Source organism: Hippocampus guttulatus, chromosome 1, assembly GCF_054856545.1.
Source record: "Hippocampus guttulatus isolate MCC_2025c chromosome 1, RoL_Hgut_1.0, whole genome shotgun sequence".
NCBI classification, from domain to species: domain Eukaryota; kingdom Metazoa; phylum Chordata; class Actinopteri; order Syngnathiformes; family Syngnathidae; genus Hippocampus; species Hippocampus guttulatus.
This window is the reverse complement of record NC_141261.1, coordinates 34,204,726-34,231,018: the sequence shown is the minus strand read 5'-3', so window position 1 is coordinate 34,231,018 and position 26,293 is coordinate 34,204,726. Positions and strand designations below refer to the sequence as shown.

The window sequence follows — 26,293 nt, the reverse complement described above, 5'->3', positions numbered from 1 at the left end:
CCAGGACTGTCTAAGACCTTGATGAAACAGCTGCGGCCTGACACGCACACACAACCAGACAATCACACGCGCATACACACCCTTGTCATCACCGCCTTCATCGTTCCTAGTTTTTTCCCTGCGACGTGATCTGATCTGCTGAGCGCTGAATGGACTGGCAGCTTGCCGGTCAGGCCGCGTCGCGCTCCCCCCCCCCCATCCATCCTCATTACATGTTATGTCTTGTGACTTGTAACTGTCATATGCCTTTGACGTGCTGGGTCTTTTTTTTCCATCCATCCATCCATTTTCCGAACCGCTTGATCCTCACTAGGGTCGCGGGGGGTGCTGGAGCCTATCCCAGCCATCTCCGGGCAGTAGGCGGGGGACACCCTGAATCAGTTGCCAGCCAATCGCAGGGCACACAGAGACGAACAACCATCCACGCCCACACTCACACCTAGGGACAATTTAGAGCGACCAATCAGCCTGCCATGCATGTTTTTGGAACGTGGGAGGAAACCGGAGCACCCGGAGAAAACCCACGCAGGCCCGGGGAGAACATGCAAACTCCACACAGGGAGGCCGGAGCCGGAATCGAACCCGGTACCTCTGCACTGTGAAGCCGACGTGCTAACCACCGGACTACCGGGCCGCCCTCTTTTTTTTTTCCTAGACTTAAATTATCCTCAGTAAAGGATAGTTCGAGCAAGGTTTTTTTCCCCCTCTCCTTCCCTCGTGTTTACTTTCTCAACTAAGATCTCGGGGCGCTGTACATACGGCGAGTACCGACAGGCCCTTTGCACTTTATCCCATGTTTGTCATTGTTTTTCACGTTTCTTGTGCAGAGCGTGCCTGTTAAATCCAAATTACCCCATGGGGATAAATAAAGTTTTCTGAATCTGAATCTGAAAATAAAACATCTTTCTGATTCCAAAATTAATAAAACGGAAGGAATGTAAGTTATTTATTCTTTCTGTGCGGGCCGGACCGGTACTGGTCCGCGACCCGGCGGTTGGGGACCCCTGCTCTAAATTGTCCCGAGGTGCGAGTGTGATCGCGGAACGTTGTTCGTCTCTGTGTGCCCTGCGATTGGCGAGCAACCGGTTTAGGGTGTCTCCCGCCGACTGCCCGAAAGACAGCTAGGATAGGCTCCAGCACACCCGCGACCCTTGTGAGGATAAGCGGATTTGAAATTAGATGGGTGGATGGATGGATGCCACTTTTAAATCGAGAAGCGTGTCCATATTACAATATTATGGTTGTATGTCACATTGGCGATTGATTCGCTGAGTGTTATGCTGCTTCAGATCACTTCACTCACGTCATCTGAACAAAACAACACATTTATTCAGACTATTTGTATTTTGCTGGCAGTGTTGGGCTCAGGAAATGAGCTCCTCGCTGCACGCATTCAGCAAAAAATCTGGAAAAAAATTAATCTTCACTGATGTGTCCCAGCAGAGGGTGTTCCATATAAGGAGTATCAAACGACACCCCCTAAATCAATTAAAAAATAACTTTCCAGCGATAGAAATGGTCCGAATGACAGCTTTGTACCCTGCATCACAATCGTTCTAAAGGGAAAGTGATAAGACAGAGACAATTCCTTACCTATTATGCACCATGTGAGGCGAATATCTGCATGTATTCAATCCTCTTCAAACTTTTGTGTGTTTCATCTAAACATGTTTAAGATGAAAAGTTACTGAAAGCTTTTTGTTTGGTTGCACTTCTGCCATTGGAGAGTCGCCGTTTTCAAAGAAAAGTAATGCTGAATTATTTTTAGTTTTAAACCTGGGCCCATACTCATGAAACTTCACATCACAACACACATCAGGCCTGGCAAAAGCTTTTGGATTTTATTGGTCTTATATGCCAGTAGCCCAACGTGCAAGAACCCCAACGCAGCCAGGCTTGCAACGGCCCTCTGTCTTTGCTTGCAGCTCTCGTTTATTGTTTTTCATTCATTTTTCCGAACCACTTTATCCTCACTAGGGTTGCGGGGGGTGCTGGAGCCTACCCCAGTGGTCTTCGGACAGTAGGTGGGGGACACCCTGAATCGGTTGTCAGCCAATCGCAGGGCACACAGAGACAAACAACCATCCGCGCTCACACTCACACCCACACCCAGGGACAATTTAGAGCAGGAAGTCAAATGGACGGAGGGCCAAATAAAAAAATTTGCTCCAAGCCATGATCGAATGTTCATTGAAACAGTTTTAAATGACCTCATATGGTTTAGTGAACCAAAATCGAACCTACTGAACACCTAACAAATATATTCCAAGATGATCAGATAAATAAAGCAACATTTTCTGATGGCTCTGTCAGTCATCTTTAATTTTCAACAGGCACCAAAGATACATTTCCTTTATATAAAAATCCCCATAAAATGAACATTAAATTAAAGAAGCCCGTATTATTCAAGGCACCACCAATAGCTCATATTTTTTCTTTTCGCAAAAGTGGGCTAAATTTACTTGAAAGGGGAAAAAAATTAATAGCCATCATCACTCAAATAAAATACTTTAAAAATATAATTGGATTGAAATACAATAATATAAAGTGCAGAAATCTATTAACCAAAACAACACTTTCTTCAAGGAGAAGTAACGTGCAGTGAAAAAAAATATTAAACTTTAATTTTCTAAACTTAAACTGAGTAAACAGTGATTGCTCAGTTTTTGGGGTGATTGCACAGTAATGTTCCCTTCTTTGGGGCTGAGGCTGATACTTGGTGGTGTCTCATCTTTTCTACAAGTTCATCAATATTTGGGGTCAGGCTCTGAGCTGAGGAAATCCTCAAAATTGAGTGAAGGTGTTCAGCAGTAAGTCGACTTCTGTGTGATGTGTTGTTCAGCTTCATCAAAGAAAATAGTTGTTCGCGCATCCAGCAGCCTGGATGCGCAGCGGGGCCACTGTGTCGGGGAGGAAACGGGCAAACTGCCCAGCACCCACTGCCGTATATTTTTCATGCACTGTAGTTGTGTCATGCATAGGACGTAAAGCCAAAATTCCTCAACCTTTTGTAGCCTTTGTTCCATGTCCATATTCTTGGTTTTGTCCACGTGTTTCGTTTCATGATGTCGTCTCAGATTATACTCTTTCAATAAGGCCACACTTTCTCAACTCAACTCAACTCAACTCAACTGTATTTATAGAGCACTTTCAAACAGCCATCGCTGCATACAAAGTGCTGTACATGGAGCAATTTAACATATACAACAAACAGTAAAGGTCATTCCAGAGAGAGGGACCAGCAACAGAAAAGACTTCATCCCCTCTGAGCCTCAGTTTAGTTCTTGGTACTTCTAATAATGTCTGGTCCGCAGACCTGAGGCGCCCGGCAGGTGTGTAGGGGCGGATGAGCTCAGAGAGGTAAGGTGGCGCGAGATTATTCAGAGATTTGAAAACAAATAAGAGGATCTTGAAAATGACTCTAAAATGTATGGGTAGCCAGTGAAGGGATGCCAGAGTAGGAGTTATGTGCTCCCTCTTACGAGTACCAGTTCACGAGGCGAGCAGCGGCATTCTGGACCAGCTGGAGACGCTTAATGGAGGACTGGCTGACTCCAAAGTAAAGGGCATTGCAGTAATCGAGCCTTTCTCCGCACAGAAGACACACAGGTTTTCCAGCTACCTCCGTGAATATGTACTCCGACTCCCACCCTGTTTGAAAACCCCGGTTCTCGGTGTCCACCTTCTGTTTTGCCATTTTTGATGGCTATCTGAAAGTTAACTTTACTGTTACGCAAACGACTGCTAGACCAATAAATATTGAACCGAAGCGGCCGACTGCTTGGTGCGTCACTGTTGCATTGTGGGAAATGTAGTATTGGGCCGTGTAAAAGATCTGCGGGCTGCCGGCTTGCTGCGGTCTGCGGGCTAACAATAAATCAACATCAGCCCAGGGGCCGTAAAAAACCTTCTCGGCCACTTCCGGCCCGAGGGCCTTGACTTTGACATTTGTGATTTAGAGTGTTCAATCAGCCTGCCATGCATGTTTTTGGAATGTGGGAAGAAACCGGAGTACCCGGAGAAAAGCCACGCAGGCCTGGGGAGAACATGCAAACTCCACACAGGGAGGCCAGAGAGGTCGATGCGCTAACCACTGGACCACCAGGCCGCCTTATTATTATCATTATTATTATTGTTAACTTCCAAACCAGTCAACCGACTCACCAAGTAACTGACTCACTGACAAACCAACTACAATGGAAGTTCAATATACACTATTACTGTATCTTGTATGTCATTAGAAGTGGGTTACCAGGAGAGGTCTCTCTTCTGGCTCTGAGCCGGTGCTTTCCTCTGGCAACTGGATGTCGCTATCGAAGATGACTTGTCTGTAGTAGAGGAAGTCCTCACGACCTTTGAAGTTCTCCGTCATTTCCTCCGGTGTGTCCACGCGCCGCACGAGTCCGTCCACACGAGCGCCACTGAATTCCATTTCGTGCTCAACGCCATCTGTTTGAGCGGATGTGAATCTGTGAACTGAAAACAAAGTTAGTGGTGTGTTACAACTTATGTCAATTGGAAGTGGAGTTGTACACAAAATGAAAAGGACAATTAATTGTAGAGAAAGAAGAGAGGCCGACTGGGCGGAAGAGAGAGACTTTTTATGCTCAAGTCTTTTTCCCCTTTTAAACTTATTACTAGGTTTAGGCATCATTTAAATTTGAATGATTCCAGTTGCGCTGCGATTGGCTGGCAACCGGTTCAGGGTGTCCCCCGCCTACTGCTCAAAGACGGCTGGGATAGGCCCCAGAACGCCCCACGACCCTTGTGAGGATGAAGCGGATCAGAAAATGGATGGATGGATGGATGATTCCAGTTCCAATTGCGCCTCCTCATTTTGATTCTGGCTCCAAACGACTCTTGATTCCACGTCTTGACTTGAGGCAAGGTCAAAAAACAACACTGCATTGTTTAAATCAGGGCCAGCTGAGAGAAAGTGTCATGATTCGGTTTAGGGACCAACAGGTGGCACCGTAGGGCTCCCCCGGCAGCTGCACACCTGTTGGTCATAGGTAATTAGGGCTTTAAAAGGACTCCCAGCCCGAACACTCAGTGTCGGGTCATTGTTTGCTCTTGGCTTCTCTCATGTTTGTTTCAGTCATGTTTAGTTCATTATGTTTTAGCTTCAGTCCTGTTTTTGGTCATGTTTTTGTTATTGAGAGTTTTTAGTTTCTGCCATGGTGTTTGTTTGTTACTTTGGATTCGTTTTGTTTTCATGACTTTGTTTAGGATTTACGTAGTGATGGGTCCATGAGGCCTCATGAGGCGTGTCGACACAATGACACACTGTGTTGATACTGTGCTGATACTGTGCCGCTGACCACTGCCACCTGCTGGACCTTCAAAATCCCTGCAGCCAACCCACTTGACAGGCTGAACTAACTGATTTGATGATGAAGTGTATACAATGCACTACCTCACTCTACCCACAATAGCCACAAGCGCCATTGTTTATGTTGTTGTTTATGCTGTTTATATTGTTTATATTGTCTATACTGTTCAGATTACATGTCTTTTTTATACAGTGTAGCTGCTATCCTTTCTTAGCTGTGTGGGTTTAATGCACAGCATGTTTGCATGCATGTATGCACTGAGGATTGAGAGGAAGAAATTTCATCTATGCTGCATGTCATACATAAAGCATATTTGACAATAAAGATGACATTGACCCTTGACAATATCATTCACATCCATGCATTCATATTGTATCATTCAATGTGTTTCAATAATGTGAAAATCATGTGAATGAGGATGCTTGTGGGCTTTGTCTTCACAAATTTTGATTTAGAAAAATAAGATGCTCCAGTGTTTTAAATTTCAGTCTGTTGCGTTTAATGCATGCTATTTCCCCTGTTGTGGAGAACACACAACAACACAATGGAATAAAACATGTCAAAAATCCGAGAGGCACTTGGTGAGACAAGGAGATTTTAATAAATACCTTTTGATCAAAATGGCTCTACACGGTGGACAATTTGTGTTTGTCCGGAAGCTGCTCCATAATATGCACGTACTGTAGCAACGTCACTAGAGTGAAGCTCGTCTCAGCAGTCGGTAGTCTGCTGCTCTCAGCTGTGCGCGGGTGAGCGCGAGCACGTACTCGCGGCGCCGACCCAAAACACGCCACATATTAAGCTTTGAACTACGACAACAGCTAAGCTAGCCTAGCCGATGTAATGATGGTCAGCAGACAAGGTTTACGTTTTATATGACTTTTAATAACAACGTGGCAGAGTCATCAAGCATGCGGTGTGCTCACTCGCAGTCACTTTCTGGAACTCCCCCTTATAGGCGGGACCTCTCAATCAACTAGAGTATGACGTACAGTACAAACGTTCATAAAGCACTTCTCATATAATAATAGCCTATTATATGACAGCCGACATGCCGCTCGAAGTCAGACGGACACATTTTTTCTGATAATCAGTGTGTTTTCCGTATTGCCCAAACATATATTTTTATTCGAGCGAGGGTGAGGTCTGGCTTGTTTCGGCAGTCGGCATCGTGTTGCCAAACGCACTTCCTATTTAGAGACACTGTGCGGGCTTTTGCTGCGTCAACACCCCCTACACTGTGTCGACGCCCCCTGGACTAAGTGGCGCAAACTGGACTGTGCCAAGCAGCCGATGCAGTCTAAACTGCGCCGGTGCAGTTCACGTGTCAATTAGCAGCCTGGACTGTGTCGACGCAGCCGATGCAGTCTAAACTGCCCCGGTGCGGTTCACGTGTCAATCACGTGACGTAATGAAGCAGCACATGCACCGACACGTGGTTTGCTCTGTGAGCCCGGCGCATGCGTCAACGCATCGGTGTCGCTGGACCCATCACTAGAATTTAGTTTTCTGTGTTTTATCAATACACTTCTTCAAATACACCCTGCTCCTCCCTCCTGCTTGCTTTTTGGGGTCCACCACCACCTTGCTACGTGACAGAAAGACTCTGCCCAGCACTCCAGCAGACCAAGCACGGAGTCTTACTTTTTTCCGTTTTCTAATTTTTGTCCCAGCTGAGAGAATGACCAAGAGCAAGTACAGATTTTCTTGTCTTTTGAAGGAGGATTTTTTTGTCGATGCTGTGTAGATTCCAAAGAGACTAGGATACTACAAAGCCTTACGTCTGTAAGAAAATTAAGAACCTATTCTTGTTGTCAGAGAAAAACAATTTTTACAATGTTTTAATATTCAGAAAATGGGCGTGTTAGGCGCAATCAACCTCCAGGCTCGTCTAGATAGACTATTATTTAATCTTATATAATCATTTTATTACCTTTCTGTCAATTCGCTTTTTATCTATACTTTATTTGGGTTTATCATCCAATCAGTTGGATTTTAAGCTACATAATCACCGCAATGATTTTGTGATGTTCATGATTACTGTGGATTAGTATAACTGCGCATGCGTGAACCGAACATTCAGTGCGTTAATCACCGTCACTGGCGGTCATTCAGAATTCATAGAACCATGGTGACAGTCATAACTTTCATTTGCTGTCATACCCAACTATTCCAGCAGGGGCAACCATTTAATTAAATTTAATGACCATTATTAGAAAACAATTCTGAAATAACTGAGTGCCTTACCTTTAATATACTCTTGTATTGCAGCCCATCCTTAAAACCCATCTTAAAACAAATTTTTATTCTTTGACTTTTGACTCAGCACGAGACTTGATTTTTAGTTGAACTCTTTTTGTGTTTTCTACTGTCTTTGTTATTAATTTATTGTTTTAGTGTTTGTTGTTGTATGAGTTCTTTTTGCTCCATTTACAGCACTTTGTATTCGGCGGTGGTTGTTTGAAAGTGCTCTATAAATACAGTTGAGTTGATTGTCTGCCTCTGCTTGATTGTCTCGGAAGTCGCACAGTGGTAAAAGATCACGTGATGGTCATCGCGTGTGTGAGATGTAAGAACTTACATAAGAGGTGAAAGTGTCGTCCTGGTATGAAACGCTCAGTGGTGATGCCTGTCAGTTTGTTAACTTCTCGCTCACTTAGGTGGTCATTTCTGTCCTGGTACCACTCCTTGACTGTCAAAACCTCTGTACCTGAAAAAACATTCATACACAAACTCACACACACGCACACACACTTACACTAGACACACCAGTGATGGAATCATCACACATGCACTTTGCGTGTATGCACACACAGTCCAGGTCCTTGTAGATGCTCAATCGGGTCACCAGACCGTCCAATCGTAGAGAAGGTGCAAACCTCTCCAGTTCTGCTTTCTTGTAGCGAGTCAACTTCCTGCCTCCTGGCCAACAAGTTTCCAAGTCTGAACACAAAAACAAAACATTACAATGTATTGACACGCAACACTTCACTGCAGCGTACCATGATTGACTTTGGTCACATGAAAACAAATATGGAACAGGCCTCCACCCCAAAAGCAACAAAAGGAGCAAACAGTACACCTTCAAATTTCTGCAGCAAGGCAAATTTAATTTCCTTAAGAGACCACCCGTTCAATAAAGATGTGATGACACCTGTGTCATGTTTCAATTTTAAAAAAGTTTCATGAGTGCAGGATTTATTCGATAAAGTTTCGCTGACGTGTAAGTCAGAGGAGTGGAAATACTGTATGAGCTTGGTTTAGCTTGAATTAAGATGACTGAAGACAGGATCATATTTATGAATCCATTCCATGTACGGTGTCTCTCTTGGGCTATGAAGGCTTTTGTGTGGATCACTGTCATTTATCCACTGTGTTCCAAATTTATAAGACAGCTGTAACTGCTCGTGGCAGAAGGGGAGAAAAACTCATGGCGTGGCCAACAGCACTCTGTCGTCAACAACACTGAGAACATGTGAAGCTTTATTATTTCAAGCCGAACCAAATTGTAAACGTCAGTCCATCAGTGTTATTTTAACAGCACTACTGTCATCATGAAATAATATTTCTTCACTGCCTCAATGACAGTGCACCACTCATAAAATTATTGTTTGTAACTTTAGGACTGACAGATCTTCTTCTCCTTTTTCTTCGACTAACTAGGATGTCATGTGCATTGGCGACACAAACACTCCTACTCTACTTAAGGACCAAGCCAAATACTGTGAAAACTAAAACACAGATTGACTCAAACATTAGAAAAATAGACAAAATATACCATGTTTCCATCTCACATGATTTGTATCATATCTGCACATTCATTGACTGTAAAGCACCTCTCTCTCTCGATCTCTCTAACTCTATGGGTGTGTCCAAATTCACAGGCTGTTTCCTCCGATGGTCGCATGATGTAAATTCCATCGGAACTCGACTGCATGTGCTGTCCAAATTCACATTAAACATGTCCAAGTTTCCCACGGTTTATGCACCGAAGGACCCAGTCTGCGAATAATCATTTTCGGAATTGGAATGCACGTGCTGTCGATCCGCGGTGAAAGTGACGTTATGTGGCCGAAAATGCAGCCAGCTGGCCGAAAATGCAACACACACACACACACACACACACACACACACATATATATATATATATATATATATATACCGTATTTTCCGCAAGAAAAGACGCACTGGATTATGAGGCACACCTTCAATGAATGGCTATTTTGTCAATTTTTTTTTCATGTATTAGACGCCTCGCACTAAAAGGCTTAATCTACAATGCGTCCACTAGATGGTGGTACACTCCTTCCATTGAACTCGAGAGGCGTCCGTTCAACTTGAGAAGCGTTCATGACCGCCTCTGAAAAATGTAAATTAACTATTACTGTACTTAAATGAAACTACGAAAATTGAAAATAATGCATCAAAACAGAAAATCAAGCAAGGAAATCACAAAATAAATTAGATATAGGGGTTTTTTTCTGCCGTTATTTTGACATATAAAATGCTTTGGTATGTTGTAAGGATTTTTTGCTCTTTATAAGGATTTTTTTGGTAGTTTATACAGGTTGGCGCTCCGAAAAGTTGACAGGTATGCGTACAGTACCTGTACTTGCTGAGACTGTGAAAACCATTAATAAAGTCTGCGTTTAAAAAAAATAATAAAACCACAACCACAGCTCTCATTTTTTCAACAAACTCAGGTGTGTCTTTGTCCGTCTCCTTCCCTTCTTTTCTTCCTGTCAACTCGAGAGGCGTTCATGACCGCCTCCGAAAAACCCATTGGCATTTCCTTTATCGTAGCTCCAAGAGTACAATCAGATAAGATAAAATAAGAAAACCTTTAATAGTCTCACAATTGAGAAATTCCCACTTCACAGCAGCAAAGTTATGAGAGGAAGAAATAGAAGAACAAAATAAATAGGAGCTGCTGGAAAGGCAGCCACTCTCGCGGCGCCATCTTGAGGTCAAAATAACACAAGATGTCAGTCGTAGTTATTTATTCCTTTGTTGTGTATTCACAAATGATGAAATCACAATATAAATTCTGTAGGGGGGGGCAATATAATTTATTTTGTGATATCCTCACTTGCTTTTCAGTTTTGATGTATTATTTTCAATTTTTGTAGTTTCATTCAAGTAATCGTTAGTTTACGTTTTTCGGTGGTGGTCTTGAATGCCTCTCGAGTCGAACGGAAGAAAGCACGGAGATAGACAAAGACGTACCTGTATTTGTTGAGATGTTTTAAAAAATTAACACCACAGCTCTCCTTTTTTCAGAGCTGCAACACATACTTATTTAATAAAGCAGCGACACAGTTCACTGAACCAACAGCAAGTTATAACATTGGAACCATGTCTCCAGGAAGGAGCCATCTTGGAGTCGACATATTACCGTAATGACCATACAAAAGACGCACCGGATTTTAAGGCGCTCGGTGAGCATTTAAGAAAATGGAAGACTTTTTGGTGCGCCCAATAGTGCGGTATATTACAGTATAATACAGTATATTTACATGTATATACACACACTTACACACACACACACACACACACGCACAACAATAAATATTCTCAGATTTCTGCAGTCCTGCATGAAAACAGACTGTTTGTTCGTGTTGAATCATAATGTGGCAGTTATTAACATCTGTCTTTACTGAACATTTTTGTCGATTTCGGACATGTTAGGGATAAAATCTGTTCCATATCATAATTAGTTTGTGCATTTTCTGCACTGTCAATTTGAAATACCGGTAATATTTTGTTTTTGAAAAAAGGGATGGAAATAAAAACTTAAAACTTTAAATCCGATTCATCAATTGACAAAATAATCAACAGATTAATCCATCCATCCATTATCTGAACCGCTTGATCCTCATAAGGGTAGCGGGGTGTGCAGGAGCCTATCCTGGCTTCAGTAGGCGGGGGACACCTTGAACCGGTTGCCAGCCAATCGCAGGGCACAAGGAGACGAACAACCATCTGCGCTCATACTCACACCCAGGGACAAATTTAGAGTGTTCCATTAGCCTGCCATGCATGTTTTTGGAATGTGGGAGGAAACCGGGGTATCCGGAGAAGACCCTTGCAGGTACGGGGAGAACATCCATACTCCACACAGGAAGGCTGGAGCTGGGATCGAACCCACGACCTCTGCACTGTGAGGCCGACGTGCTAACCACTGGAACACCGTGCCGCCCTCAACAGATAAATAGATTTATAAAATAATCTTAAATTGCAGCCCTAACATACAGTATGCAAGCCATTACTCGCACAGTACACTTCCAAACAGCAACTCTGAGGGACAATGCTCAAATGACTTCCAAGAGTAAACGGTCCATGGACTTCAGACGTCCATGGATGAGAGAGTTCTTAATGTGATTTACAAGAACAGTTCCTACGTGAACATATAACTTTATCAACAAAACTGTTATGCGTGGTACTTTCTTCAATCACTATCTGAAATTTTGAGAAATCTGTTTTGGGGATGAGAGAAGGCCAGCGTCGGATGAGGGCAGCTTCCAGGAAGAGGTGTGGAATGGAACAAGGGTGGGGATGTACCCTACGGTAGGGCCAAGTGTGCAGGGATCTATCGATCATTCAGACAAATTTGAAGACAGTTCGGAAGCTGGTAATGATTTAAGCAGGTTAGAACTAGCAGGAGTTCTGGACGTATTGGAGCCTGTCCATGACCTTGTTAGGCAGGACTCAGTTGCACTTGTCCAGACAAGAAGTGAGTGGATAAGGATCTTGGCAATCGAGTCAGTGAAGTGTAAGCAGACTCTGAAGATGTTTTTAAGGTGAAAGAAGGCTGACTTTATGGAGGATTGATGTGGGATTGGATTGATGGTTTTGAATTCAGAATAATCCCCAGGTTGCTGACTGCTGCATGAAGCAACCTTCTTTGTTAATGTAGATGTCTCCCATCATGATGTGGTTTATTTTCAATAAGAACTAAACATATCGAAATTGTCAAACACGGGGCACTGTTTGAGGGATGAGACATTGGTTACCTTGTTTGGAAATGTTAATTGAAGTGACCCAGGATCTTGGCATCTCAAAGACACGGGCCTCCTCTTCCTCTTCTTCCTCCTTGACACAAAAATCTTCACAATGTTTTTCTTTGACGCTGAAGGTACTTCGTGTCACATTCTGACATCTTTTTTTTTTTGCCTCATACATGCACGCATGCACAAGACAGACCCCCCCCCCACACACACACATACACACACAAACACAGACCACATACCCAAGTCATGCCCATCATTTTCATCTCTTTCCTCTTGAGGAGGTTTATGCTCAGTTGTCTTTTACTGATGACACCAAACAGGACGGGCTCCCACAATTTGATGTCATGCAGGTCATATACCAGCTCCTGCACACACCCACATGTAAAGACACACACAGACACACAATTCCATTAAATCAGGGCAGTCGACTTCCTCCTTGATGAACGGAGAAATGTCAGCCTTGAAAACATGTCCCCTCTCCACACCGAGACAGCCTTGCTTGGTCCCAAGTGGTCACTTTTCCATTCGACTTTTTTGATGCCGAGCAGTTACAGACAGCAACAGCAATTTCAGAACCATCGCATTAATGGTTCTACAACATAGGCCATCTGGGGAAAGTGGGGCCCTGTCATCACTGTCAACTGATCAGCCGATAGCTATGTGGCAAGGAACTCTGTGGCACATGCTCAGTCAGTTCCTGTCTCAATCATATAACTGAGCGAGACAGGAACTGTGCCGCCCGCCGGACATTATAAAAATTCTATGTATAAAATAAACAATGTAGAGTTTTACAGAAACACTGAATCGTATTTACAATTTCATTTGTATTAATGGATGAAATGTCAAAGCTTGGGGTAAAAATGTCCACAAACGTATGAGCCGCTCGCCAGATCCATTCACATCAGTGAGAGGTCTCCAGCCGCAGAGCGCAGCCTCACCACTACTATGGCATGACAGTTGTGGCCCCCACCTTGGGGCTGGCGCCTTTAGGCGGCAGCCGGAGAGATTTGGACGTTGCTGAGCGAAGATGACAAGCCACTGACTCAGCGCGGCAGCCAAATGAATGAGTCTGACCTTTCCATTCAGTATGGATGAGAGTTGTCAGCGAGAATTGCGTGCTGCCCGCAAAATCACAACCGTACTATTTCTTCAATGGTCGTGGTGATTCTAGGATCAGAGGTTTAGGGGTGCCGAGCACCCGGCCAGGCAAGATACATTTCACCGGTTTGTACATTTCAAAGCAAATGTACTGTCATGATTATCACCAGTCTCCAGTTTGAACATCTTTACAAGCCTCAAGGAACTTCTGTCATCATCATCAAGATGAGACTGGTGTGCCTAAAAAGGGGACATGGGTTTCTCTCTCAGGATGAAGAGGATCCCCCTCTCTCTCTCTCTCTATATCCATCCATCCATCCATTTTCCGAACCGCTTGATCCTCACTAGGGTCGCGGTGGGTGCTGGAGCCTATCCCAGCCGTCTTCGGGCAGTAGGCGGGGGACACCCTGAATCAGTTGCCAGCCAATCGCAGGGCACACAGAGACGAACAACCATCCACGCCCACACTCACACCTAGGGACAATTTAGAGCGTCCAATCAACCTGCCATGCATGTTTTTGGAATGTGGGAGGAAACCGGAGCACCCGGAGAAAACCCACGCAGGCCCGGGGAGAACATGCAAACTCCACACAGGGAGGCCGGAGCTGGAATCGAACCCGGTACCTCTGCACTGTGAAGCCGACGTGCTAACCACTGGACTACCGGGCCGCCCCTCTCTCTCTCTCTCTCTCTCTATATATATATATATATATATTTATAGATAGATAGTTATATATATCTATGATATATAGATAGATAGATAGTTATATATATATATCTTTAAATATATATATATATAGAGAGAGAGAGCAAGACCTTTTTTTTGGGTTTGTTTTTGGTTTTTTGTTTTTGCTGAGCATCAGTCAACCGCCCACCACGTTGAATACCTTGCGAAAGGCAATATAAATGGGGCTTGATGATTATATGATCAAGAATCATGATTTTAGGTGACCTGCTACTAGCTTTGAGCATATTTACTCCATCAGACATGGCAGAAATGTGTGCGAGTCAAGGTTTTCCTTCTAACTTTGGTTTGCAAGTTGAAGGAAACAGAATCTCCCAATAAGTAAAAGGAGAAGCAGTAAACAGAAATAAATTGTAACAAAATGACCGAAGCACACAGTTAAATGTGCAGCTGATGGGCAGCCATGACTTCCGAAGATGAAGCTATTTTGACAAGAGAAGTTCCTCCACTGGCAGTATCTCCAGAACAACGTGGAGGAGGAAGCTGTTGTGCACGGTATGTCGTCAAACCAAGACAGTAATATAATATTTTGAAACATTTGAACAAGTAGCACCCAAGTGATCAAGTGGAATATATGAAAATGCGAGCAGAGTTTACACTGCCTGCCAACATAAACCCTAGCAGCTGCGATACTAATAATTAGCTGGAAACCGCCAGACGAAATCAGCATTCAATTTTTTGATCATGCACATTTGCAAGTTCAATGCATGGATGGATGAAGAGACAAAGACAAACACATTTTATGGCTTTTGCTTGACTGAGAACCTTTTCCAGTGCTTCCCTTTAAAAGATATATTAAAAATCATGGCGTTTGAAAACTGTTTTGGACTTTTTACACCAGTTCAAAAGGATTTCCTTGCAGGCCATAGACGTTTTCGACACTTACAGCACAGCCGTCCTTGCAGTCCTGCATGTTGACATAGTAGTTCAGGTTGTTCCACACACTCTCGACGCCTAGAAAATGTGCAGACGTGGTGCTGTAGCTCCTTCCTGTTAGCGGGTCAACAAAGAAGTTTTCCTGGATGCTGCGGCACCCAGCCAACACCAGTACCCAACAGTGGACCCGCAAACCCTGCAGGGGGTCGGCAGGTGGCTGCGGAATCTCCTGCCCGGATCAAATGTTGTAAACGCACAAGCTAAGTCTCACTGATATGTGTTTTCATGTTACCTCCTGTTGCTTGGCTTTGGCCTCGGCCTCTTGCTGTTTCTTCTTGGCCTGTTGCGTCAAGAAACGACTCTTGGGCTCGCGCTGAAATCTCAGCCCGGGCTCAATGTCGGGCGGCAAGTCAGAGGCTGCAGCCTGCACCACACCAACAAGAGCTCGGTGTCCCATCATGCACACATGCTGACCAGACTTTACTACCTTTGCCTGGGCATCCAGCAGGGGGCAGTCTTGCAGTCTTTGGTCTAGCAGACACATCTCCTTGCTCGCGTAGCCACTAACACAGTAAGCGTCGTAGTTGGCGCCCAGCAGCAGACTGCACAGTAATGCGGCGTACTCGAAACATGTCGCTGTCTGACTACGTAACACCGAAGTGGCAGAGAACAAGAACCTGGGCTGCACATAGACACACAAACCTTTACCAATGAAAGGGTTCAACAGAGATTTTTTTTGAGGCAATCCCCACTTTTTTGACAGGCTCATCTCTCACATTTTTCACATTGAAAGGGGCTTAACAGCCACACTTTCCCCATTGAAAGCGTTTCCCCAAACTTCCCAGTGAGAGGGCTCAATATCCATACATTAAACAAGGGGTGTCACGGCAGGTGAAAGGCTCAACTTTTCCCGCACATGTGGGCTCATCATACCCACTTTTTCCAGAATCACGATCAAAAACATCTTTATTGGCCAAGTATGTAAAAATCACACAAGAAATTCTACCTCAAAATGAGGCCTCTCCTCCAAATATGTGTGAGTTCACATTTTGCTTTTCCTTGTGAGAATGGCGTAGGTGTCGCCCCTTATTTTCTCCCTTCTGCTCTGAATTTCTCCCTTAAATCATTTGAAGTTCTCAGTAGGCGATCCACAGCTGTTCAATCAAGCGGTTATTTACCATCTCCCTGGCCCTTATTCTGGCCTTTTTATTTGAAAGTTTTAAGCTTGTGGCTGACATGGTGACTCATGCAGATAATATACTTTGGATGGGTGACTTGAATATTCATTAGAACCACCACAGAACAGGGCATTTCCAAAAATAATTGATACTTTTGATTTCATGCTGATAAAAGACACATACAATTTGGTAATACTTTAGATTTGGTATTAACTTGGGGCTTAGCAATGTCAAATGTAATGATAATAATAATAATAATAATAATACATTTTATTTGTGGGCGCCTTTCTAAGAACTCAAGGACACCTTACAACAAGCAGTTAAAAAACAAATACAATGTTAAAAACAAAATCAAATAGAATAAGATAAAATAAACCAAAATAGAGACAATGGATTTATGGTCAGAGTGAATAAGCAGATGTGTTTTGAGTCTGGATTTGAAATGTGTTCATGAGTCTGTGTTACGAAGGTCAGCGGGGAGTGTGTTCCAGAGTTGGGGAGCAGAGCGACTGAAGGCTCTGTTTCTCATGGTGACGAGGCGAGCAGGGGGGACAGTGAGGAGGAGAGAAGGAGAGAAGAGGAAGAGCAAAGAGAGCGGACGGGTGTAGGAATATGGATGAGGTCAGACAGGTATGGAGGGGCAAGGTTATGGATGGCTTTGAATGTAAGGAGCAGGATTTTATATTCAATGTGGTGTATAATGGGGAGCCAGTTTTAGATGTTGGAGGACAGGTGTAATATGGTTTATGGATGGTGTGAGCGTGATAATGCGAGCGGCTGAATTTTGGACCAGCTGAAGCTTATGGAGGGTTTCTTGAGGGAGAGTGAGCAGGAGGGAGTTACAGTAGTCAAGTCGGGAGGTGACGAGGGTGTGAACAAGTATAGCAGTTGTTGGGGGAAGAGCGGCCTCCTTTAACAATCAATTCTAACTAAGAATAGAGGAATGATACTTTAACAATCAAATCTAACTACAAAGAGAGGAGTGATACTATACTTTAACACAGTGGAGTGAGGGGTGAGAGAAGAGCGGAGCCGCTGAATGTTTCTAAGATGATAATATGCAGAACGAGTGATATTGTTGATATGTGAGGTGAAGGAGAGGGTGCTATCAAGAATGACGCCCAGACTCTTGACCAGAGGGGAGGGGGAGATGGAGGAGCTGTCAAAGGGAATGGAGAAATTGTTTATTTTGTTTCGGGTGGATTTGGTGCCAATGAGGAGAAGTTCAGTTTTATTGCTGTTCAGTTTGAGGTGAACCGTGATTTTAATTCCTGCAGACAGTTGGTTTGGGAGGATGGTGGAAGTATGGTGTTTGGTTTGGTAGAGATGTAGAGATGATATGACCGTATACCACTGCTAGTCTGACCACTACTTTATAAAATGTGAAGTCTTGGCTCATTGCCATCGTCCTGACAACAAAGAAAACTACAACAGCTGCAACATTAGTTCTTCAATCACTGTCGTGCTCTCTGAGTTACTGCCTCTGGCAACGCTTCCATTCCAACTTACATTGGTTCGATTAAGATTCTCACAAAAGATGTCATTGCTATTCTGTTAAACACCCTTGATTCCGTAGCACCATTAAGATTTAAAACTCGTCCAAAGAGCCTTACTGTGAACTTTGTGTGACCGTCATGTCGAAAGATTGAGCGCAAATGTTGTGCGATTAAACTTGAGGACTTCTGTAAGGCATGGTGCTTGCTGAAATACAAAGAAGCTCTCCTTTTAGCTATAGCCACCTATTTCTCCAGAATAAACCGGGCTCATGAAAAACAACCCACAATTTGACACAATGGCAATGCTAACGCTACAGCAGGCCACCTCCATTCACTCAACTCACGATTTTTTTTATTCAGGATATTCAACTCATTTGGGACGAGATTCAGGACACCGTGCCCCAGTCCAATCCTCAGATGATTGATGTTAATCAGGGCAGTAAGGCTCAGCCTCCTCTTGCACTGTATCAGGAACTTTTAAGCTTGCTGTTCATCAAACCCTATTTAAGCGGCCATAATTCAACCCAGAGTCTGTGTAAACCTCCTGTTTATTGTAAAAACTGTTGAAAAGATCATAGCGCAGCAGATTCAGGATTACATGGCCAATAATTTATTTGAACGTCTTCAGTCAGGATTTAGGGCTGACCACTCGATTGAAACGGCCCTTTGCAAAAATGACAAATGATCTGAGCTATGGACACCTCACCGATACTATTATTATTACACCATTTTAGCGATGCGAACAGGCTCAGCACTTTCTTGGTTTATTTTGTAGCTCCCAGAGCAGACGCACCATGCAATCAAATCCGTTTTTCTGGCAATGCAACTTCAGAATTTCATAGTATTACATGTGGAATCCTGCAGAGTTTGTACTTACCCCGCTCCTGTTTAGCATCTACATACTTCCGCTCGGTAATATTTTACGTAAATATAACTTTATTCACTGTCGTGATAATACCCAATTATGTACGCCTTCAGAAATGACAAACCCACCCAATTGCTGTAATCTAGAGGTGAGCCTTGCTCAGATTAAACAATGGATGTCAATTTTTTTCTTCTTCACCATGACAAAAAACGAGATGTTGATTACTGCCCCTGCTCATCATCAGCACCTATTTATAGGGACATCAGACTAATGCATTATTACCCAAAGCGACTGTGCAAAAAATCCCGGTGTTATAATTCTCTCTTTTCAAAAGCACATTAAGAATATTACTACAGGCCCGTCTCACATGAAGTCTGTTAGTCGCTTATTTGATTAAATATAGGTTGAACATGATTTGCAAATCATTATATTCTGTTTTTAATTTATGGTTAACGCAAGGTCCTAACTTCATTGGATTTGGCTTTGTGGTCAATGGGTTTCTTCTACACTAATGGAGCGCAGCACTTATGTGCTGGCGGCAGCTCTGTACATTCTTGACTCAAGCACACACTTCGAGTCACTTTTCTGGCCACAAGCGTGATGAAACATCCATCCATCCATCATCTGAGCCGCTTATCCTTATGAGGGTCGCGGGCATGCTGGAGCCTATCCCAACTGACTTCTGATGGGATGCACTCTGAACTGGTTGCCAGCCAATCGCAGGGCACACATCGACAAACTTTATTAAAATGCTCATGCTTATTACATGTTATCTCTTCGTAGCAGTTAACGACCATGCCTGAACTCGTAATTTTAGTCGATGCTGAGAAGACGTTTGATCGGGTCGAGTGGCAGTATTTGTTTGTTTTTCTCACGAAAATAAATGTTGCTCAGATCTTTACATCATGGATACGCCTTCTTTATACACTCCATTTCCAATATTATCACCAACAACATTCAAGTCAGATATTTTTCAATGAACAGCCCTCCTGTTTGCACTTGCAATAGAGTCACTGTGCATTTACTTTTAATGGTATTATAAGGACAGATTTAGAAATCAAGTTGTTATATGCTGATGACCTGCTGCTCTATGTTTCAGACCCAGTTAAAACATGCCACGCTATTATTTCGTTCTTTCACAGGTTTGGCTTGTTTTCTGGATATAGAGTTAACATTTCTAAGAGTGCAAGTTATCCCGTCAATAATTTAGTGGTTCAGGTTTCTCAATCTGACATTCCGTTTAAATTGAGCCCTTTGGGGTTACGTTGGCAGAGTCATAACTTTTTATTCCCTTTGTGGTTCAAAATTTTCTCCTCTTTTGATGGAGATATAGGCAGACTTTCAAAGATGGGGTTCACTTCCATTCACTTTGATGGGGAGAATAAACACCATTAAAATGGCGCCAAAATTGTTGTTTTTGTTCCAGTGTCTGCCAGTATTTTTGTCCAAAAGTTTTTTTTTAAGGCTGCAGCTTCAACTATTTTTTTTGTGAAATGGAAAGACACCCAAAGTTGAACTTAAGGTCACCATAAAAAATAGTACTTTTCTTTCAATTTTATTATTAGGTTGCAAACATAACTATATTTGCCTTTTGCTTCAGGACGATTTAAGTACCCTGAAGTCCATAAAAGCTTAAGATACACCACTGCGACACAAACAGCACAATATCCACTCAGCATTCCGCATCTCACTCACAATTCGATATAGAGTGAATTGGATAGTCAGCTTACTCACAAAATGAATTCAACATGTAAGTCAATGTACCACTGTACTTGTATGAAAACAATTCCATTCTGTTAATGGCGCATTCTGGATGTCACTCACAAGCTCTCCAGGTGGCTCCAAAGGATTCAGAGATAGGAAATCGGCCACAAACGAAGCACATCCTTCCCAATTGAGCAGCCCGGGATGGCTTGTCATGGTGGGGCGCAAAGTGGTTGAAACAAACTTCTAAACACACACACACACACACACTCAGGGATCAGACAGACCGACAGAGTTTACCTCAGTTTGGGCAATGTCTAATGATCGTAGGTACAGTTACCTGGACGCCGCATTCATTGATGGGGCAGAGCAGCAGTGATTTGCGTTCGGGACACAAAAGACAATACTGACGCTGGAAGTTGTCTGCAATGGCCAGCAGCCGGACTTCCTCCACGGAATTACACTTGTATGACTCAGGAAGGAGTGGACTGGACCTGTGAGACACACTCGCAACTCAGAATCCAGCTCCTGCAGACTCAAATATTATCAACACAAACACCAATATAGATCAATTGTGTTTCCGTGTGTGTGTGTCATGAGAGGAAGCGGGGATGGCCCTACAAAAGGGCTAAAGGGGTGCTACAGCCCCATAAATCTGTGTAGCCCAGTTAAGCCTCTCTGGCATTTTATTTGTTATTCTAAAAATAGCAAAAATTATTTATACATTTCTGTATCAGGACAGTCCGGGGGTCCAGTGGTTAGCACGTCAACCTCACAGTGCTGAGGCACCAGCCCCCCTGTCTGGAGTTTGCATGTTCTCCCCGTGCCCACGTGGGTTTTCTCTGGGGACTCCGGTTTCCTCCCACATTCCCAAAAACATGCATGGCAGGCTGCTTGAAACCTCGAAATTGTCCCGAGGTGTGAGTGTGAGCGTGAATGGTTGCTCGTCTCTGTCTGCCCTGCGATTGGCTGGCAACTGGTCCAGGGTGTCCCCTGCCGACTGTTCGAAGACGGCTAGGATAGGCTGCAGCACCCCCTGCGACCCTTGTGAGTATAAGCGGATCAGAAAATGCATGGATGGATTTCTGTATAGGTCAAGATCCAGGAGAGAAAAAATCCGGAGCCATGCCTGACATGAGGTAAGCGGTCACTTACAGGAAATCACTCGCAGCCGAGACATGTATTGCTTCTTGCACTTGCTCATTTCCATTTTCTGCTTGCTCCTCATTGGACTCCACCAGCATCTCCATCACTTCACCTGTTAGTTGACTGACTCCTTTGCCCCTCGAGTGCGTCACCAAAATGGCAGCCTGGTCCAAAAATCTGATATCACATTTCTAAATCACTTGGCTGCTTCCAACATTTCTCAATACGTCGTGAAGCCAAAGTCATTTCATTAGCTTATGAACTACTGTCGATGCAAAATCGTAAATGAAAAACAATGAAAATTATGAGGACCCTCATTTTTATCTTTATCTAAATTCAGAATTCATGGTTCTGGGTCTCATTCGATCGTGTACCTGGTGAAATACAACATTTACATACGTAAACTGTGATCTAATTTCTGTTTTTACGGCGATGTGACTGGCTGATAGAACTTTACAATGCTCGAACTTGCCCCACCAAAACATACATGGAATTATCTGTACTATTACACGACAATATAATGTTTAAAATGTACACGCGCATACCGGACGAAAACATACCGTCGTGTCTTGAGCTTCGTTAGCTTATCGGCTTTCAATTGACTTTTTCTGTTGTCGTCTCGTCGCCATGGCTACCACCGTGCTGCCCAAGCCCGGTCAAATATGCACCAGATTGCCACATTCGGAGTTGTCGGTCCAATAACGGAATAACTAAGCATAATTAAAACACAAAGAATGCTTCTGTCTAATCACAGTGATGTAGCCAATTAGCTACAATCAGATTTGGGATGATTTTTAACACATCCACTCGTAGTCGGAGCGATGAATTTGACGTTGTTTCTTATGAAGAGCTGACGAGAGGACAGTGCACAGGGACTGTCAAAAAATAGCAACTAGCGATAAGAAAATGAACCATTAAAAATAAGACTTCGTCATAATTCATCATGGTGTTTCTTCAATAATAACACACACACGCGGTCTCTAGCTGGTTGCAGTACAACCCTTATGTTGGATATGTGTTTTAACTTTGGGGATTTTAAGGGAGAGTTAGTATCAATACTCAATAACTTCATGATTTTACATAGGCGTCCAAAATCACATGACATATAGATGGGGACTGGCTGCTTATACTACAACTCTTAATTTGTGAAAATAAAATTTTCTCTACTTTTCACAAAAAATGTTTTTAAATACTGCTCAGTAATTTCATGATGTTTCCAAAATCGCCTCAAATATAGATGGGGACTATCTACTTATATTACAACTCCTATTTATAGAAAATAAAATTTACTGTACTTTTGAGACATTTTTGTTGTTGTGACTGTTCAATAACGTCGTGGTAGAACATATTTCGGCCTACAAAACTACATCACATATAGATGGGGACTACCTGCTTATATTAACAACTCTTATATTATGAAAATGTCCTTTCCTGTATTTTATAGGATTTGTGTTGTTGTTATTACTGTTATCGCTGTTCAATAACTTTATTATAATACTCAATTTGGCCTCCAGAACCACATCACATATAGATGGGAATTACCTGCTGCTACTACAAATTTTATTTAATGAAAATTTAATTTCCGGTATTTTCAAATTGATGTTGTTGTTATTATTGCTCACTAACTTCATGGTCGTTAATAATTCGGCATCCAAAACCAAATCACTGATAAACGGGGACTGCCTGCTTACTACTTCTTTTATTTTTATGAAAATGTCCTTTCCTCTAAATTTTGAGGGGGTGGGGTGTTATTGCTGTTATTTATGTTCAATAACTTAATGATTGTACATAATTTTGTCTCCAAAGCCACGTCACCTATAGATGGGAACTCCCTGCTTATACTGTATTGCAACTCTAATTTCATGAAAATGTCATTTCCTGTATTTTTGAGAATTTTGTTGTTGTTATTGCTCAACAACGTCACGGTAATACACAATTAGGCCTCCAAAAGTACATCACATTTGGATTGGGACAATCTGCTCAGAGTACACCTCTTATTTCATGAAAATGTTATTTTCTGCATTTTTGAGGGTTTCTTTTTTTGCTCTTATTACTGTTATTATTGCTCAATAACTTCATGGTAATACATAATTAGGCCTCCACAACCACATCATTCTCCAAGCTGCCATCCGCCCTGGAGACCGCCAACCTCCTCATAATCCACGCCTTCCATCTTCATGGGACATTATGTCGGACCGGGGTGCCCAATTCATTTCCAAAGTGTCGAAGCGGTTCTGTCGTGCCATTGGAGCCACAGCAAGCCTATCATCTGGTTAAGATAAGAAAAGATAAGAAAACCTTTATTAGTCTCGCAGTGGAGAACAACAAAATATAGGAGCCGCTGGAAAGGCAGCCACTCTCGCGGCGCCATTTTGAAGTCAAAATAACAAAAATAACACAACTCAACACATAGGACACAGACAGCCGTTGCAATCTTCACCAATTTTCTGCATACACTTTGTTGTCTGAAGCAGTTATAGATGAAAGAGGAGAGGATCAAAGTGTCCTTTCACCAGTGGATCAGAGACGTCACGCTGAAAATGTGCACACGTCTGCTACGAGCTAAGTTTTGAAAGCAAACACGAAGCTGTAGCGTCCATTGACGAAAAGAGATTAGTTCACTTCTCCTGTCCCACGTAATCTGCTTCAAACTCCAAGCTGCGACTCCCAGTTCCAAATCCGCATCGGCGCTCCGCGCTAACGCTCCTTTCTTCTCATCGTCGGCTCCTCAAGACTTACATCCATCCAGCCGCAGACCGTTCAACAGCACCGATCTCTCCGCTGAACAAAGCGGGGCAGTGAAAAATGCTGCCCATTACAGGCGCAAGACACAAGCGCCCCGGGACTGTCCAGCAACGACAGTCAAATGGCGCCGACATTCCTCCCAGTCAAAAACAGTGCTGGTATACCCATGCTGCCGAGAAGGCGCAACCACCAAGCACAGAGTCTCCTCCTTGATGAATGTCGTGGCCAAAAAATGATGAAAAAAGTCCACATCAGGTCCACACGACGTAACAACAAACACAAAGTGACAAAACAAACACAAAAACAACAAAAAAAGCAAGGCTCATGAGAGCACTTGCTGACGGCTGCCTACTCGGGCGCCATCTTGACTTCATTATATATATCATTTGGGTTACCACCCAAAGTCCAACAAGCAGACGGAACGGATGAACCAGGACCTGGAGGCAGCTCTGCGATGCGTGTGTCTCCACCGTCCCTCAACTTGGGCTGTCCATCTGCCTTGGGTGGAGTACACGCATAACAACCTGGTCTCGTCAGCCACAGGTTGGTCTCCATTCATGTCTGCTTATGGCTGTCAACCTCCACTCTTCATATCTCAGGACGGGCAGGTGGAACTCCTGTCGGTACAGCTCCACCTAAGACATCGCGTGTGCAGGGAGACCAGGGCAGCTCTGTCACGTACAACTTCTAGAAACCGGCAGATTGCAGACCGTCAACGGCACCCGGCACCAAGCTATCAGGTGGGGCAGAAGATGTGTCTGTCGACAAGGGATCTGCATCTGGCCGGTACTTCGAGCAAGATGGGGCCACGCTTCACGAGACCTTTCGAGGTGGAATCTATCATCAACCCCGTCTCCATCAAGCTTCGGCTGCCACCCACCATGAAAGTCCATCCTGTCTTCCACGTTTCCCTGCTCAAACCTGTGGCCACCAGTCCCCTGGCTCCTCCTCCCACCCCACCTCCTTCTCTGCGGGTGATCACCGGTGACCCTGTGAGGGAGGGAGATCTTGGACTCTCAGCGCAGGGGTAGGGGTGTCCAGGACTCGATCGACTGGCAGGGCTACGGATAGGCAGTGGGCCCCCCGCTCCTGGATCTTAGACCCATCCCTTCTCCGGACCTTCCACTCATCCCATCCGTCAAAAGCAGGTGGGCCACCAGGAGGTGTCCGTTAGGGGGGGGGGGGGGGGGTGGTACTGTCATGTTCCTGTTCTTGTGTCCCCACCAGGTGGCAGACTGGAGCCCGTCCTCCAGTGTGCACACCTGCTGCCAATGTTGTCATCAGGGAGCCATGTATTGAAGGACCAATAAACCTTCAGCAGTTTGTCGGATTATTGTTGACCTTGCTGTTGCCCAAGTGATCATTTTTCTAGAGCTCTTGTTCTCGTCATATTAGTTCTGGTTCCCTGGATTCTTTGTTTTTTGTCAGTATCGTCTTAGTTGTTTTATTTGATCTCGCCTCGAGTGAATTGGATTCTTGGCATTTTGTTTGGTATTCTCGGATTAATTTCTTCCTTACCTTTTGCAAAGGCTTTTGGTTAATGTATTATTTTTCTTTCCATGGTCATTTTGACTCGCGATTTCTGTTTCTACTTTGTCGGTGCATTTTGTGTGAATGAATATTTTTTGCTACAGTACAATTCTGGTGTCTAGAATTCTGGGATCCTAAAACATTATTTGGTTCACTTCGAACCTGACATGGCACCCTGTTCGATTTGGTCACCGCTTACGTCACAAGTCTGGAAAATGTTTTACAGGGCCCTGGGAGATACAGCCAGCTTATCATCCTGATACCACCCCCAGACAAATGGTGAGACAGAGAGGACAAACCAAGACTTGGAAGCGGCCCTTCGATGTGTCTGCATACTATGACTGAAATCGTGGGTGGAGGATGCCCACAACACCCTCATCTCTTCCGCCACAGGTTGGTCACCCTTCATGTCGCCATATGGTTATCATCCCCCTCTGTTCCCGTCTCAAGAGGGTCAGGTGGACCTACCCAATGCTTCCTCTAAACTGCTCACGTATGCAGTTGTCTACTTCTCTCACTCTATCAGCACACACAGTGATGCTGGTGGGCACCACATACACACACACA

General features: G+C 43.8%; 1 protein-coding gene across 1 annotated transcript in view; it reads right to left on the bottom strand.

Annotated features, from left to right (window-relative positions):
* Positions 1–21,570, bottom strand: part of drc7 (dynein regulatory complex subunit 7) — a 50,499-nt gene extending 28,929 nt beyond the window's left edge. Inside the window, exons 1-11 of the mRNA XM_086127708.1 lie at positions 21,461–21,570; positions 20,646–20,799; positions 20,426–20,551; positions 15,550–15,744; positions 15,355–15,486; positions 15,073–15,291; positions 12,583–12,708; positions 12,347–12,425; positions 8,148–8,276; positions 7,915–8,043; positions 4,253–4,476 (exon numbers count right to left, since the gene is read on the bottom strand). Coding sequence (XP_085983834.1) covers positions 4,253–4,476; positions 7,915–8,043; positions 8,148–8,276; positions 12,347–12,425; positions 12,583–12,708; positions 15,073–15,291; positions 15,355–15,486; positions 15,550–15,744; positions 20,426–20,551; positions 20,646–20,799; positions 21,461–21,555 — 1,608 coding nt within the window. The 5' untranslated portion in view covers positions 21,556–21,570. The remainder of the gene's footprint in view (positions 1–4,252; positions 4,477–7,914; positions 8,044–8,147; positions 8,277–12,346; positions 12,426–12,582; positions 12,709–15,072; positions 15,292–15,354; positions 15,487–15,549; positions 15,745–20,425; positions 20,552–20,645; positions 20,800–21,460) is intronic.
* Between the last annotated feature and the right edge of the window lie 4,723 nt (positions 21,571–26,293).